At 39.6% G+C, this 15620-nt stretch overlaps 1 protein-coding gene across 1 annotated transcript in view; it reads right to left on the bottom strand.

Annotated features, from left to right (window-relative positions):
- The window catches only part of LOC142159470 (sodium-dependent neutral amino acid transporter B(0)AT3-like), a 124559-nt gene that overhangs the window by 45885 nt on the left and 63054 nt on the right, over window positions 1-15620 (bottom strand). The window contains exons 8-9 of the mRNA XM_075214370.1: window positions 7554-7682; window positions 7305-7461 (exon numbers count right to left, since the gene is read on the bottom strand). Coding sequence (XP_075070471.1) covers window positions 7305-7461; window positions 7554-7682 — 286 coding nt within the window. The remainder of the gene's footprint in view (window positions 1-7304; window positions 7462-7553; window positions 7683-15620) is intronic.

Genomic DNA, 15620 nt, shown 5'->3' with positions numbered 1-15620 from the left:
AAGTGAGCCAGGCTGTAAAGTTTTCAAGAAATTGAGAAACTGGACCTGGGGGGCGATATTTGACAGCAACACAAAAGCGAGAGGATAAAATAGACAGATAGTGTGTACTTCAAAGGAAGAGAATGAGAGTGAGGGTTCAGAGAGTATGACTTGGAATGTGCAACTTTGGTGAAAGTAGAATGCCTACTCCACCACCTTGATTTCGGGTCTGGGGGTATATGTAAGGGAGAGTCCCCCACAAAAGAGAGCTGCAGGGGATGTAGTGTCAGAGGAGGTGACCCAAGTTCAGTTATGGCAAAGGGGTTGAGGGATTTAGGAATGAATACACCATGAATGGATGCAAGTTTGTTGCAAATAGATCTGGGGTAAATGTATTATGGTCCGGTTTTTTCAAGTCGCCGGAAATCATCGAGTTGACAGCTAAAATTTAAAGTGGCGCTGGCTTGTAAAGGCAAACTTGATTTCATTACCTTCACGGCAGTTCGGTCCCAATTAGAGATGGGAGGGCTCGGTTCCCCGAGATCCGAATTCATCCGAATTTAGCCTATCCGAGTACCGAGCTGAGCACGCTCGGTACTCTCCCGCCCGTTCGGAATCGAAATCGAGGCAAAATGTCATTGTGACGTATTCGTATTTCATCGCCATTTGACAGAGGGAGAAAGCAGGGTTAGGTCACACAGGCTATATCAGCGCAGTGACAGAGCAGTAATTGGACACATTATTGTTTCTATTCAATATCATTCTAATTTTAATACCAGTTGTTACAGCAGTAAGAGGAGGATAGAGGAGGGTTTCTGTTCAATTTCTGGCACTCCAAGTGCTTTTGGGGTGTTCTCCATTCTTTTGCATTCATTTTTCTGGCTGTCAAAAGTCATATTTGTCAGCAGTCTAAAAAACAATTTTTAGCCACTCCAAGTGCTTTTGGGGTGTTCCCCACTCTTTTGCATTAATTTTTCTGGCTGTCAAAAGTCATATTTGTCAGCAGTCTAAAAAAAAATATTTAGCACTCCAAGTGCTTTTGGGGTGTTCCCCATCTGGGGCGAACGCAGGATTTAGAAGGGGGGGTTTCTGCCCCCCCCCCAAAAAAAATAAAAAAGAGCGAGAGAGATATGCTGCGCAGCTCCATTTCGGCGAGTCTGAATTCCACAGCAGCAGCGGCGCTGTCAAGAAGCATCCGCGGAAGTGCTGTATTATACTACAATACAGCACTGCCGTGGACGCTTCTTTGACAGCACCGCGGCTGCTGTACAGTACCATTGGTTCGCGGAGGGGAGGGGTTTCTGAAGAACCAGAAACCCCCCCTGCGTGCACCACTGCCCATTCTTTTGCATTAATTTTTCTGGCTGTCAAAAGTCATATTTGTCAGCAGTCTAAAAAAAAATATTTAGCACTCCAAGTGCTTTTGGGGTGTTCCCCATTCTTTTGCATTAATTTTTCTGGCTGTCAAAAGTCATATTTGTCAGCAGTCTAAAAAACTATTTTTAGCACTCCAAGTGCTTTTGGGGTGTTCCCCATTCTTTTGCATAAATTTTTCTGGCTGTCAAAAGTCCTATTTGTCAGCAGTATAAAAAACTATTTGTAGCACTACAAGTGCTTTTGGGGTGTCCCATATTCCCCAGTGTTTTAATGTAATTTTTCTGGCTGTCAAAAGTCATATTTGTCAGCAGTATAAAATTTTTTTTTTAGCACTCCAAGTGCTTTTGGGATGTTCCCCATTCTTTTGCATTAATTTTTCTGGCTGTCAAAAGTCATATTTGTCAGCAGTATCTAAAACAATTTGTAGCACTACAAGTGCTTTGCCCTCATTATAATGGATTCAAAGCAGTCCACATATGAGCAGAATCAGCAACCAGGTTCTGTCACCAGTCCTGATGGTAGTGTTCCCAGAACGTCATCTGGGAAAGGCGATGTCAAACTACACAGTCTTTTGAAATCAGGCAAAGGAGCACACACCAAAATTTTTTTTACCACGTTGAAGCGAAAAAGAAGTGTAACTGAGGAAAAGTTAACTGCCGATAAAAAAAAATTGCCAACATGCCATTCTACACACGCAGTGGCAAAGAGAGAATGAGGCCTTCGCCTCTCTCTATTAGTGGCAGATCCAAAAATGTTACCGAGCCTACAAGTGCTGCACAACTACTGTTACGCATCAAAGCCGAGCTGCAAGATAAAAGTAAGACATTAGAGGATAATGTTTGCCTTGAATCAGAAATGACACCAATCCCTGTGGAGAGTCCATCCAACAGTGGGATGTCTAATCGTGACTATTCTGTTAGTGTACCCATAAAGAGGGGCCCTTTCAGCAGTTCTGCTGATGTGTGCCTTAACAGCCCGAGTGTAGCCGGTGATACACAAATTGAGGATGCTACTTTGGAAATAGAAGAGGATGAGAGTGAGATTTGTGTAGGCGACGAGGGCGCTAATGAGGATGTCTATGAGAATGAGGTTGTTTGTGTAAGTCCTGCACCAGTGGCAGCAGTTCTGGCACGTGACAAGAAAAAGGCCATTGTCATGCCTGGCCATAAAACAAAAAATCCACCTCTAATGTGTGGAATTATTTCTACCCCAATCCAGACAACAATTGTATAGCCATTTGAGTGTATGTCAAGCCACAGTCAGTCGAGGGAGGGATCTTAACCATCTTGGAACCTCGTCCATGTTACGCCATTTGACGAGAGTTCATGGCAAAGTGTTGGAAAAAGCTGAAAGTTCTTCCAAAATAATTACAAGCACTCCATCATCAGCTCGGACCCTCCGGTCACCTACATCCCGATGGCTACAAAATACACCCACCACACCATGCTCATCAATATCCTCAGTAGCGCTCAGAGTTAGCCCTGCATCCCACTTATTAAGGCTGGATGACTCCTTCACTATAATTGATTCCTCTGAAGAAAGCGTTAGTCCCACTGCTGCTGCTGTTGCTGCTGCTGGGGGTGAATCATCAGCCCAGAGGAAGGCCAAAGAGCAGTCCTACATTTCAACAATTAACTGTGAAACAATCATTTGCTAGGGAATCAAATATTACAGCAGTCACCCAGTTGCCAAGCGAATCACAGACGCCATGGCTGCCATGTTTGTGTTAAATCTGCGTCCAATATCCACAATAAACGCAGCTGGTTTTTCACAGTTAATTAAGGTTTTGTGTCCGTGTTACAGAATTCCATCGCGACACCATTTTTCCCTTAAAGCTATTCCACCACTATACCAAAAAGTGTGTACAAATGTAGAGATTGCACGGAAAAATGCCATTCTGCCCACTGTCCACTTAACCACAGATATGTGGACAAGTGGAAATGGACAAACCAAAAACTATAGGACTGTGACAGCCCACTGGGTTGGTCATTCACCTTCACCAGCAGGAACAGCAGCAGCATGTACACCACTAAGTAACATTTGTCACAGGCAGGCCACTCTTTGTATCACGGGCTTCACTAACAGGCATAAAGCTGACAATTTGTTACGCAAACTAAGAGATGTGATTGATACATGGCTTATACCACTTGGACTCTCCCCAGGCTATGTCATTTCTGATAACGCCAACAATATAGTGCGAGCATTACAGCTGGGTGATTTCCAGCGCATTCCCTGTTTTGCTCACACCATCAACTTGGTGGTGCAGAGCTTCCTACAAAATAACCGTGAGGTGCAGGAGATGCTTTAGGTGGCCCGTAAGATTTCAGGTCATTTCAGGCATTCTGCATGTAGGAGATTGCAGCAGCTCCAAGAGCAGTTTAACTTGCCCTGCCACCAACTTAAGCAAGAAGTGGTAACTAGGTGGAATTCCACCCTGTACATGCTTCAGAGGATGGAGAAACAAAGCCATCCAAGCGTATTTCACAAGCCATGACATTGGGAATGGAGGGGGCATATATTTCACTTTTGCACAGTGGGGAATCCTTTCAGTGCTGTGCAAGGTGCTGAAACCATTTGAAGTTGTGACGGGTGAAGTGAGTGCAGATTCTGCTAGTTTGAGCCAAGTCATTCCTTTAATTAGACTATTGGAAAAGCAGTTTGAGAAACTGAAGGAGGAGATGAAAGCAAGCATTTCCGCAAAGTATGTTGGCCTTGTCGATCAAGTACTTAATTCGCTTCACAATGATCCTCTAGTTATTAAGATCTTGAACTCGGATCAGTACGTTTTGGCCACTGTGCTTGATCCAAGGTTTAAGACCTACATTGAGTCTTTGCTTCAAAATGAACGAGATGTGAACTTTTGCAAGGAGCTATTGCTCAGCAAGTTGTCCGCTGAACTGGGCCTTGTTTTGACGACGTGTCCTCCTTCAGTTTCTCAAGCAGCTGCTGCTCGTAAAAAATATTGAATTTTCAAAAACGAAGCAGGGAAGAGACAGAGGGCAGACCAGAACAGCTCAAAGTCGATGTTAAGGTTTCTGGTGTAAGGGTTTTCATTTTGAAAATCCATTTGGATTCTTCTTGAAAAATTAGCTCTAAGTAATCTCCCCCCTTCATGGCTTGGCAACCTTACTGATGCCCATAAATTTAAGTAAGGACGGATCATGTGAATAATGGGTGGCAACGTGCTTTTCAAAACCCTTTCGGATATTTCTAAATATCCTTACACAAGGTTTCCTAATGGGCCTCCTAATGTTTTGTGGCCCACAGGGGCACTGTAAAATGTATATGACCCCTGTGGTGTCACATGTAAGCTTGCTGTCAATGGTCTATAGCTCACCGGTGGCGTGGATGAGAAACTAGCGGCTGGTTTTGTGTTGCTGATGCGGCTTACTGTGCACGCCATGCATCTATTGCAGTGATAGAATCCTTTTTCCTTTTCTTTTACCCATGTACTTGCCGGGGGAGCGATACTGGTGGGGATAGTGCTGCTCACAAGCTAGTTTCTAAGTTTGTTTGCTTTTGTGTATATGAACCTGGGTTTCTCTGGGAGAATGTCTTTCAACTTCTCGTACCCCAGCAACACCTTCCAGTGTTTATTGACGATGTGCTTAACTTTTTTGAACCACGACTGAACTTACTGATAAAGGGTATTGGACTGTATTTTACGTGTATGTCTTTTTTTATTATTAAGGAGGCCTCGTATTTCTCAAGTTTGCAACAGTTTCTTCATAGTTGGGTGAATTGACCTTTTGGAAAGTTTTGGATCTAATTTTGTGTGATGACTGCTAGTAAAGGGGATGTAAGAATTTGAATTCACCTCTTTAAAAAAGGTTCCGGTTTCTGTTTGGTCATTGTCGATGTAAATCTCTAGGTCAAGTAACTGAACGGTATGAGAGCAGATATCCGGTTTAGATTTACATTCACTGCACTTTTCTGCGGTAAGGGAAAATACTACTTTTCTTACTAGTGTAGTGGAGAATATTGTTGGTGGCTACTTGATTCCTAAAAATATCTGTTGAAATATTTCCATTGTAATACACCCTAAGCGTGAGATCTAGGAAATTGGTCTGTTATTGGCTCATTTCTGATGTAAGTTTTAGATTAAGATTGTACTTAAAAAAAGTTAAAAACTTTTTGTTTCTCACTGTGACAAAACAAAAGGTCCCTTATCATCCAGACAAAGTGTACCTCTTTTCTCACATTAATATGGGATGAGTTACTATAATCTTTATCCTTGGTCCCTTCATCACAGACTTTACTATGGTAGAAAGATATGTTGCAGTTTATGCTCCAGTCAAAAGGTGTAAATGTATTTGATGTATTCAGTTATGTTCCAAATGTGCTTGCATTATGTACTGTGATGTCCATATATGCAATATATAAAATATACAATTATAATGCAAAGTATATTATATTATGCGGTTTATCGCTAATGTTTGAGAATATGCTGTTTGTGCTGCTGTACATATGCAATGTTATAATAGTTATTGGGAGTACTATATTTACATATAGTTAATTAACACTGTCAGAGATGTCTTCTGGCACTACAATGCCCAGGTGCTGACATTGTGCAGGAGCAGGTAAACATATTATTAACTGTCATTGCTTATAGACCATACTTTCCCAGACTAATTAACACAATGTTTGTCTCCAACATAGGTGGGGCCTGTAAACGTCTTAGTAGGACTGTAGAGAATCCCTTTTAATACTATATAACATTCATTGACTGAGGTTGAATCTGATAACACATACCTCATTGCATAGAGGAATCTAGAAATCTCATCTCTGCCCATTCATCAAATTTTATGGTACTTTTGGTGTGGTCAATATTGTGACTAGGGTATAAAGCATGATGGAGAATTGTCTGAGAGAGAGTGGGACATCTGGATCGAAAAACAGCTGAGCAGGATCTGTGGATCCATTAGTGAGGAGAGAACTTGGTGCAGGGCGCTGTGTGAGCAGGTATCCCAGACTAGGAGACTCAGGACTGCTGAGTCTCAGTCTGGGATACCAGACTGGGAGACTACCAACCAGGGTAACTACCAACCAGTGTTTAGCTAGCAGGTAATCATATGGCTGTAATTTGCTAATATTATTAGTTTGCTATATTTTTAATCTTGGTCTGCACAAATTTATGCAAATAAACTGCACTTTTATACTCTTACTTAAACCTATGCCTGAGCAATTTGTACCCAAGTGGGTACACCCCAGACACTTGTCTCCACACACTCCACACCACAAGGATGGCGTCTATATATCAAGGCCACATGAGTATGTGGTTGGTATAGATTTTGTTGATTTTAGTAAATACAAACTGGCCTTTCCACCATCCCAAGCAGATGTTAGCATAAGTAGGTGCACACATTATCTCCATAGCAGTGCCTTGGACTTAAAAGAATAACTTTTCATCAAAGGTGAAATAGCTCTTGGTGAAGACAAGTTGTAAAACTTGTAGTACAGTATATATATCGGTGGTAGAGGTGATGGGGATAAGCATATATTTTATATGCTATTCCTAAAATACTCTCCACATCTGTGCATGGCTTCAACATTTTCAACAATTAAATTTAGACTTTAATAAAGCAGACTAGAGACTGCAAAGCTAGATATAGTTTTTTAATTAAACGGAGGAGATCGTTTGTTGTTAAGTGTGAGCTTGGAGGTGCATATGGCCCATGAAACTTATGCTACGACTCTCATAATGTTGTAGTTACACCACTTTATATAGAATGTTTGTATGTTATTTACTGTACGACTGTTGCTACACCTTAGCTATTTGAGAACCCTTTGTTTCTACCTATTTTTACAATATTTTACATTAAGCAAACAGTTGACATATACAAGTTAAAATAACATGCCTACATACAATGTACTATCATTAGCAAAACAAAGTACTTAGTGTTTTATTTCAAGATCTGATTACTACTGATCTCTTAAAAGATTTTTACCTGATCCAGAAATTCTTGCAGGTTACACTCTTTCATTTCTAGATGAGAGATTCTTTCTGGGTAGGTTGAATTGAGAATTTTAAAAGACTCGCTGTAGTTTTCTCTTGTAATATTCATTTCATTTAGATCAAACTCATTTATTAAAGAAACAATATTCCTGAAAAAAGTGACATTATTTTTGTTATTTCTGAAATTATTAATGACATATGTTAAAATACTTAAAATGTGTATATAAAGTGATATTGTTACCTATCCAAACAGTGCCAATAGCCATTTTTTGCTTTGAACCCTAAAATACAAAAGATTGGGATAGAAGCATATATCGATGACATACTATTGATGACTGCTATTGTTATGGCATCCTTTTCGCAATCATTCCTAAAATATAAAAAAAACAAGTATTTCTTAGAATTTGCTTTAAATTATCTGTTTGGATTTTATTTATGGTTTTATAAATCAATGAAACACATACAGACAATCACTAATTAGCACAGAACATCCCCCCAAACAATCATCTTAGAGACAGAGTACTACAGATGTAGCAGCTTTCTTTACACTATGCAAGTATTCACTTCACGTCTGAACAGCATGAGCAGCACTGAGCAAGGAGTGATGCTGCAGAACAAATCCAGGTTCTCCTCTGGATCTTCTCAAGGTCATCCCCATCTAGCCTGCCGATGCCTGGTGAATACTCACCTTTTAATCAACAGTTATGCCATACAAAGTGAAATAAAAAAGGCCACATTTTGTTCTTTTTTGAGACTATGCATATATTATTGCCTTCATATTAATTATTGTTGGCAGCAGAAAACAAATGAAATGTATAATAGCTGCATAAATTCAACTGAACTCCTAACAGCATCTGTGCCATTGAATGCTTATATGCTGGTATCTACAATTTTGGATGTAAGGCTATGTGCTAGTTACCAATAATAATGATATCATTTATACAATCATAATAATAGTGGATTACAAGGGTACAAATAAATTTTTGGTCTTCTACCTATAATTAACTATAAGTGTATTCCTCCCATTGCTAATATATATTATTTTATAGGACATCTCTTTGACTTTTAATTTAATTGCACACTTGTTCACTAACCTCTTCACAGGGACAGAATATTAATCTGTTTCATCTATCCTTTAATGACACCTATTCTACTAATTTAGACAAGGTTATGAGTATTCTTAAGGCAACTATATTAATTTTGAACCGTTTCTTTCAAGAAAATTTATTCACACCTCTTCTCCCTTACTTACAACAATGGAGGCTTATAATAGCAAATTTGTAAATAGAACTATGGGGAGGGTGCTGTATTGAGAAGTATAGTGAAGGGGCTGTATAGAGAACTATAGAGAGGGGACTGTATAGAGAACTATAAGGAGGAGGCTGTATATAAAACTATAAGGAGGGGGCTGTATAGAGAACTATAGGGAGGGGGCTGTATAGAGAACTATAAGGAGGAGGCTGTATATAGAACTATAAGGAGGGGGCTGTATAGAGAACTATAGGGAGGGGGCTGTATAGAGAACTATAGGGAGGGGGCTGTATAGAGAACTATAAGGAGGGGGCTGTATAGAGAACTATAAGGAGGGGGATGTATAGAGAACTATAAGGAGGGGGCTGTATAGAGAACTATGGTGAGAAGGCTGCATGGAGAACTATAGGGAGGAGGCTGCATAGAGAACTGTAGGGAGGGGGTTGTATAGAGAACTATGGGGAGTGTGCTGTATAAAGGATTATGGGGCGGGTGCTATATAGAGAACTATAGAGAGGGGGCTGTATAGAGAACTATAGGTAGGGTTCTGTAAAGTTAACTATGGGGAGAGGGGAGTAAAGAGAACCATATAGAGGAGGCCACAATGAGAACTATAGGGAACTATAGTAAGGGGGCTGTAAAGAGAACTAAAGGGAGGGGACTGTAAAGAGAACTGTAGAGGGGGCTGTAAAGAGAAATTAAGGGAAGGGGCTCTAAATAGAACTATAGAAGAGGGCTGTAAAGAGAACTATAGGGAGGGGGCTGTGAAGAGAACTAAAGGGGGACTGCAATGAGAGAAGGCAGCAATGAGAGGCATGGAGGGGCAAAGGGAGAGACATGTGTAATACTCCTATAGGTCTGTGTTTTTAGAGTGTAGTGGGGATCGTACCTTGTCTCCTGATGCTCTTCTTTGAATCGCGGCACAGCAGTGGGACAGAGAACCCTCGGGTCCCCAATACAAGTAGGACACCAAAAATTAACTAATGTCAAATTTTATTATTCAGGAATAATGTATTACTAACATGTTTTTGGACGAATAATAATTAGCAACAAATACCATATAATTACAATTTTCTAGTTATAAGTAATGCTACTCACAAACAGTGATGGAAATCGCACAGCAAATTTAAACACATTTTTACATTTCTACATACAGCATATCAAATAAAACAATTACTCTTTTCCTTTCTAAATCAACAATCAGTAGTTTTTGTGGAAATGAACGTAACTAGGCAATATGGATGCCAACCACAAGATGGAGGATGTCTCTGATGTGACAACCACAAGACGGAAGATGTCTCTGAGGTGAAAACCACAAGATGGAGGATGACTCTGAGCTAACAGTTGGTTACAGTTATAATGGAGGCTCTGTGTGACTGCGAGGTTAGAGTCATTGGGCCTGATTCATTAAGGATCTTAACTTAAGTAACTTCTTATTTCAGTCTCCTGGACAAAACCATGTTACAATGCAAGGGGTGCAAATTAGTATTCTGTTTTGCACATAAGTTAAATACTGACTGTTTTTTTATGTAGCACACAAATACTTGATAGATTATTTGTACACTGAAATTTAAAGTTAATATTTGTGTGCTACATGAAAAAACAGTCAATATTTAACTTATGTGCAAAAAATACTAATTTGCACCCCTTGCATTGTAGCATGGTTTTGTAAAGTTAAGTTAAGATCCTTAATGAATCAGGCCCGTTGTCACTGGACACACATCACACTTATCTGGTGATTAAACATGACTTTCAGCCAAATGTTCAGTACATTTCTTCTTATAAATTGGGAGGAATAAATAATACTGTTATTCTGATAAATATGTGAAACTATTTGTTGGTTTCCTGTCAGAGTAAATGTCACTTGCAAACAGGTAAATGTATCTCACTCTCTCATGCTCTTCTGTTATCTCTTTCTAACTCTTTATCAATTTATCTCTATAATGCTATCTCTCTCAAACTTTTTTTGTGTTAGATTTCTTTCTCACTGTGTCTCACCAGCTTTTTTGAATGCTACTCTGTCAATCTATCAGTTTTCCTGGTCACTGCTGCTGTCACTCCAGTTCATTAGCTGTCTTTTTTTATCTGTTTTCCTCTATTTTCTCTTTTCACAAGGCTCCCCAGCCCACTCTCTGTTTCTCTGCTTCCTTAAATCACAGTCTCCACAGTCTCATCATTTTTCCTGTCACACAAAACACAGAACTTTGCAGGAGCTCTCACAGACTGGACTTCTCTGGGTCTTAAAGTCTCTCTAGTATCATGCTGTGAGTCCTAGTGCTCAACAGTTTCTAGGTATCACACATGAAGAGGGGCAAAGAAAGAGACATGGAGGGGTAAAGGGAGAGATATGGAGGGGGCGAAGAGAGAGACATAAGGGGGCAAAGGGAGAGACAGAGGTGGCAATGGGAGAGAGATAGAGGGGCAGTGGGAGAGAGATAGGGGTGCAATGAGAGAAATATGAAGGTAAGAATAACACTGTTATTCTCTTTGGTTTTTGTGTCGTTAATTTTAGATCATAGAGGCCACCCAAAGCCTTAATCCAGCCCTGCCCTGAGTTTTCACCTTATGCTGCTATGTTCTAGATTGCAATGCCAATTGCAAAGACAGCTGCCATCTTTGTAGTTATCTCAAAGGGTTTCTCTGGCTTTTCAAAATAGTTACCTCTGGAACCATCTGCTACATTTAATTTAAAGTGTTAGGTTAGATTAAGATGGTTCAGGATAAGCTAAAATTATTTCTGATACAGCTATGATGGCAATAGTAAAGATTTAATAGACCATCCCAATAAAATCCCTGTGATCACATGGCACTACATTACATTACATTGGGTCTAGAGTGTTTATTGTAAAGACATATCAATTGTACATCCTGCCTTACTGACCTTGCCAATAATGACAATATATATTTTGATCATTATGGGACTGCAGTTACGCCTGATGACAATTCTGATGTGTAAACTCTAAGTTCTTAATTTCTCAGCCATGGCAGTTAAAAATTGTAATAACTACAAGGAAAATTCCAACCGTCAGTAATGGAAATATTAGACAGATGGAAAAAGAAGAGTAGGACACATCATAGAACACTATCCCTAAATGTGCACTGTGCAAAAGCTATAGATTTACACATTATGCCTTTCAAGTTTGTTAAACCTGCATAATTTTGGGAATTAATAGCTTGTGCAGTACTAAAATTGCAATCAGATGATATATATGATCTGTATTATTTTTCAAATGCGCTTGCATTATAATGTTTTCCACAACATATATATATGGTTTAGTGGTTAAGTGACTATAGCCATAGTTAAAATGTTGCTTTCACTTCTCACTGGGTAATTTTAGAGTGTCCAAAAATTAGGTCAAGCCACACTACCATCACACTATTATCAACATCACAATTAACATTATAATCATATTCATTACCATTGACTTCCACACTTATGAATGAAGGAGAAATTGAACCATTGTTATGGTACCTTACATTTACTCAGATTGAAATGAAGCATGGACAACTGTTGGCAACTGGAAAAGGCAAACAATAGATAATTTGGTCATCGTAGAATATGCTCCTCGGCACAAATCCTCTGCCATACTTAGAGGGTAGAAATACATAACAGAAACACTGACTACAGTTGAATTTGCAAGGTAGGACACAACACACACTGACAGGAATATGACATTTCCAAAAATAACCCAGCTGTTTTTGGAGAATTCCATTATAAGAGGTTTATTTTTGGGAAGAGATACTATTGTAAATCGTGACTAGAGTGTGGCTATACTCAGATATTTAGTAAGGAGAGAGTAGGACAAATAGAAGGTACAAATTTGGTTCTGAAAGGAGCTTATAGGAAACTAGCTGAAGTACCTGGCGTTACCCAGGTTTAAATCTTCAACTTATTAGGTTATCAATAAGTTGGATGTAACTGTCAACAATTTAAAATTAATTAGCAGCTAAGATGTCATCCAAATCCATCCAGTGAAAGTCTCAGAACAGGCTCCCTGGGTCAAAGTTCTGGCCAGCATACACCAATGGGAGGCCCAACCGGGACCCCAACCACTCCATTAGGCATCCAAGACCAATTGCCACCCCTCTGTGAAGTTTTCATCCAAATCCATCCAGTGGAAGGCACAAAACAGGCTCCCCAGGTCAAATTTCTGCCCAATATACACCAATGGGAGGTCTGACCAGGACCCTAAAGCCCCTAAAACCAGGCCAGGAACCAACTGGACCACTTCTCATTGGTTTCATCCCAATCGGTGCAGGGGCATCCAAATACATAACAGGACAGAAAAACAAGCAAACAGACCAATGATTTTTATATAAAAAATATGACACGGCAGAAGGTAGAAATTCCACTCTAAAAGTCATTAGTGTGACTCCACTTGAATACTGGTCAAAAGGACATAAATAAGTAAAGGATTGTACAAAGAAGGGCAAATAAAATGAAGCATAGTCTAAATCACAAAACTTACTATGAAAGACTAAATAACCTAAACATGTATACAATAGGTTGTACCAGAGAATGGAGAAGGGCATATGATAGAAGTGTTCAAATATTAGAGATGTTCACTGACCCCCGTGTTTTGGTTTTGGTTTTAGTTTTGGAACTGGATTAACTTTGTGTTTTTGTTTCCACAAAACCACCCTCGCGTGTTTTGGTTTTGGATCCCAATTTTTTCTAAAATTCATATTTTTTTTGCTTAAATCACATAATTTGGCTTTTTTTATCCCTACATTATTATTTAACTCAATAACATTAATTTCCAATCATTTCCAGTCAATTTTTGTCAAGTGACAAGAACACTGCTACCCCTTCTGTTTCTGTATGAGCAATGGCACTGGAGACTGGAGAGTGACAAGAACACTGCTACCCCTGTTTCTGTGTGAGCAATGGCGCTGGAGAAAGGTACTTATGGAATCCAAAACCCGCGAGATCCGACAACGCAAAGATGACGTTTTGCCTCAATTCAAATCCGAGGATGCGTGAAAGTAACGAACCGGCTCGCAAGCCTACTCGGATCCTCTAAGCTCGGGTTGGCTCGGTTTTCAGAAATCCGAGCCTGAGCATCTCTATCAAATATATTAGCAATAGCATTGTAGGTTTAGGGGATATTTGAAGAAAAATGACAACTGAAAGGCTAATTGATAAATGCAATAGAGGTGATAGAGACTTATATAGTAGATTTGAATTGTAGAACTAGTCATAAAAACCACAATTTTTTAGTGATCAGCTAATCCCTATACCATTTAAAGTGACCCATAAATCACCAGTTTTCCAAACCTCCTAAAGCAAAACACCAGACATTACAAAACTACTATAATCAGCAATTTCTCAATGTTAAGTATAGTTAAGTATATAATAAAATAGAGGGATTCAATGAAGAATTTATTTAGAAACATTTGCTGTGGAAATCACCAAACATGTTTTCACTGGATTCAGAGACCTGAGAGTGCTTCACAACCAGTGAGATGGAAAAACAAACATATGCAAAACTTGCAATAAATCAGCAAACCTCTGGGCTGGTGCTATTTAGAGTAATAAATAAATAAATAGGCAACCCTCTTCCCCAAATTTTCAAAATGACTTGGCTGGTTTTCATGTCAAAAGGGAGTAGGGTCTGCCTGACATAATGAAAACTAGCTCCAGACTGGTCAGCATAGGCACCTCTATGGAGAGTATGGAGGTTCTGCAAAAACTGCATCTCCATTCCAAAAGATCACCAGCACATTGGAAAAGTCCTGGGACACTTCTGCCTCTCTAGGGTGGTTATGTTTACTGTGCTGTGCTGTATAACATAGATTACCCTGCTTAAACCTCACAGTTAATCATGTCTTGTTGGAAGTACAATTCCCTCTACTATGCATGCATGCCACCAAGCACAGCATGCCTCCAACCCTACTATGACCTGTCAAATGGAGGAGGGGTAATGAAACACATGAGTCTGAATGTTTGCAGCCTGTTTGGAAGTTCCTTTTGTGAGGAGCATAGCTTAGTGCATAGTGAGCACAGCTGCACACATCAGGCTGCTGTGAAAAATCACGGTTTCAAATTCAAAAAGTGTTTGATTATTTTGGAAAAAGTAGAGAAAAATGCAGACAAAAAGTCATAGTTCCCTTTGCTCTGGCAATCTGAAATGTTGAGATGTATAGTATATTTACTTTGGTAGTGATTTTCTAATAATACAGCAAACAAAAATAAAAATAACAAATATAAAGTTTTGTTATAATTAGAGATGGGCGGGTTCGGTTCCCCAAGATCTGAATCCATCCGAATTTAGCCTATCCGAGTACCAAGCCGAGCACGTTCGGTACTCTCCCGCCCATTCGGAATCGAAATCGAGGCAAAACGTCATCATGATGTATTCGTATTTCTGAGCTCGGTTCTCGCGAGATTTGAAAAATATCAATACCAGCCTCCACAGAAATCCATCGCCATTTGAAAAAGAGAGAGAACAGGGTTAGGTCACAGGCTATATCAGCGCAGGGACAGAGCAATAATTGGACATATTATTGTTTCTATTCTATACAATTCTAATTTTAATACCAATTGTTACAGCAGTAAGAGGAGGATAGAGGAGGCTTTTTTTTTTTAACTTCTGGCACTCCAAGTGCTTTTGGGGTATCCCATATTCCCCAGTGTTTTACTGTAATTTTTCTGGCGGTCAGAAGTCATATTTGTCAGCAGTAGGTACAAAACTATTTGGCACTCCAAGTGCTTCTGGGGTGTCCCTTATTCCCCATTCTTTTGCAGTAATTTTTCTGGCTGTCAAAAGTCATATTTGTCAGCAGTATAAAAATCAAATATTTAGCACTCCAAGGGCTAGATTTACTAAGCTGCGGGTTTGAAAAAGTGGGGATGTTGCCAATAGCAACCAATCAGATTCTAGCTTTCATTTATTTAGTGCTTTCTACAAAATGACAGCTAGAATTTGATTGGTTGCTATGGGCAACATCCCCACTTTTTCAAACCCACAGCTTAGTAAATCTAGCCCCAAGTGCTTTTGGGGTGTCCCATATTCCCCAGTGTTTTACAGTAATTTTTCTGGCTGTCAAAAGTCAT

The sequence above is a fragment of the Mixophyes fleayi genome, chromosome 5 (assembly GCF_038048845.1).
Source record: "Mixophyes fleayi isolate aMixFle1 chromosome 5, aMixFle1.hap1, whole genome shotgun sequence".
Classification (NCBI taxonomy): domain Eukaryota; kingdom Metazoa; phylum Chordata; class Amphibia; order Anura; family Limnodynastidae; genus Mixophyes; species Mixophyes fleayi.
The sequence above is the reverse complement of the archived record's forward strand: the minus strand, read 5'-3'. Positions and strand labels throughout refer to the sequence as shown.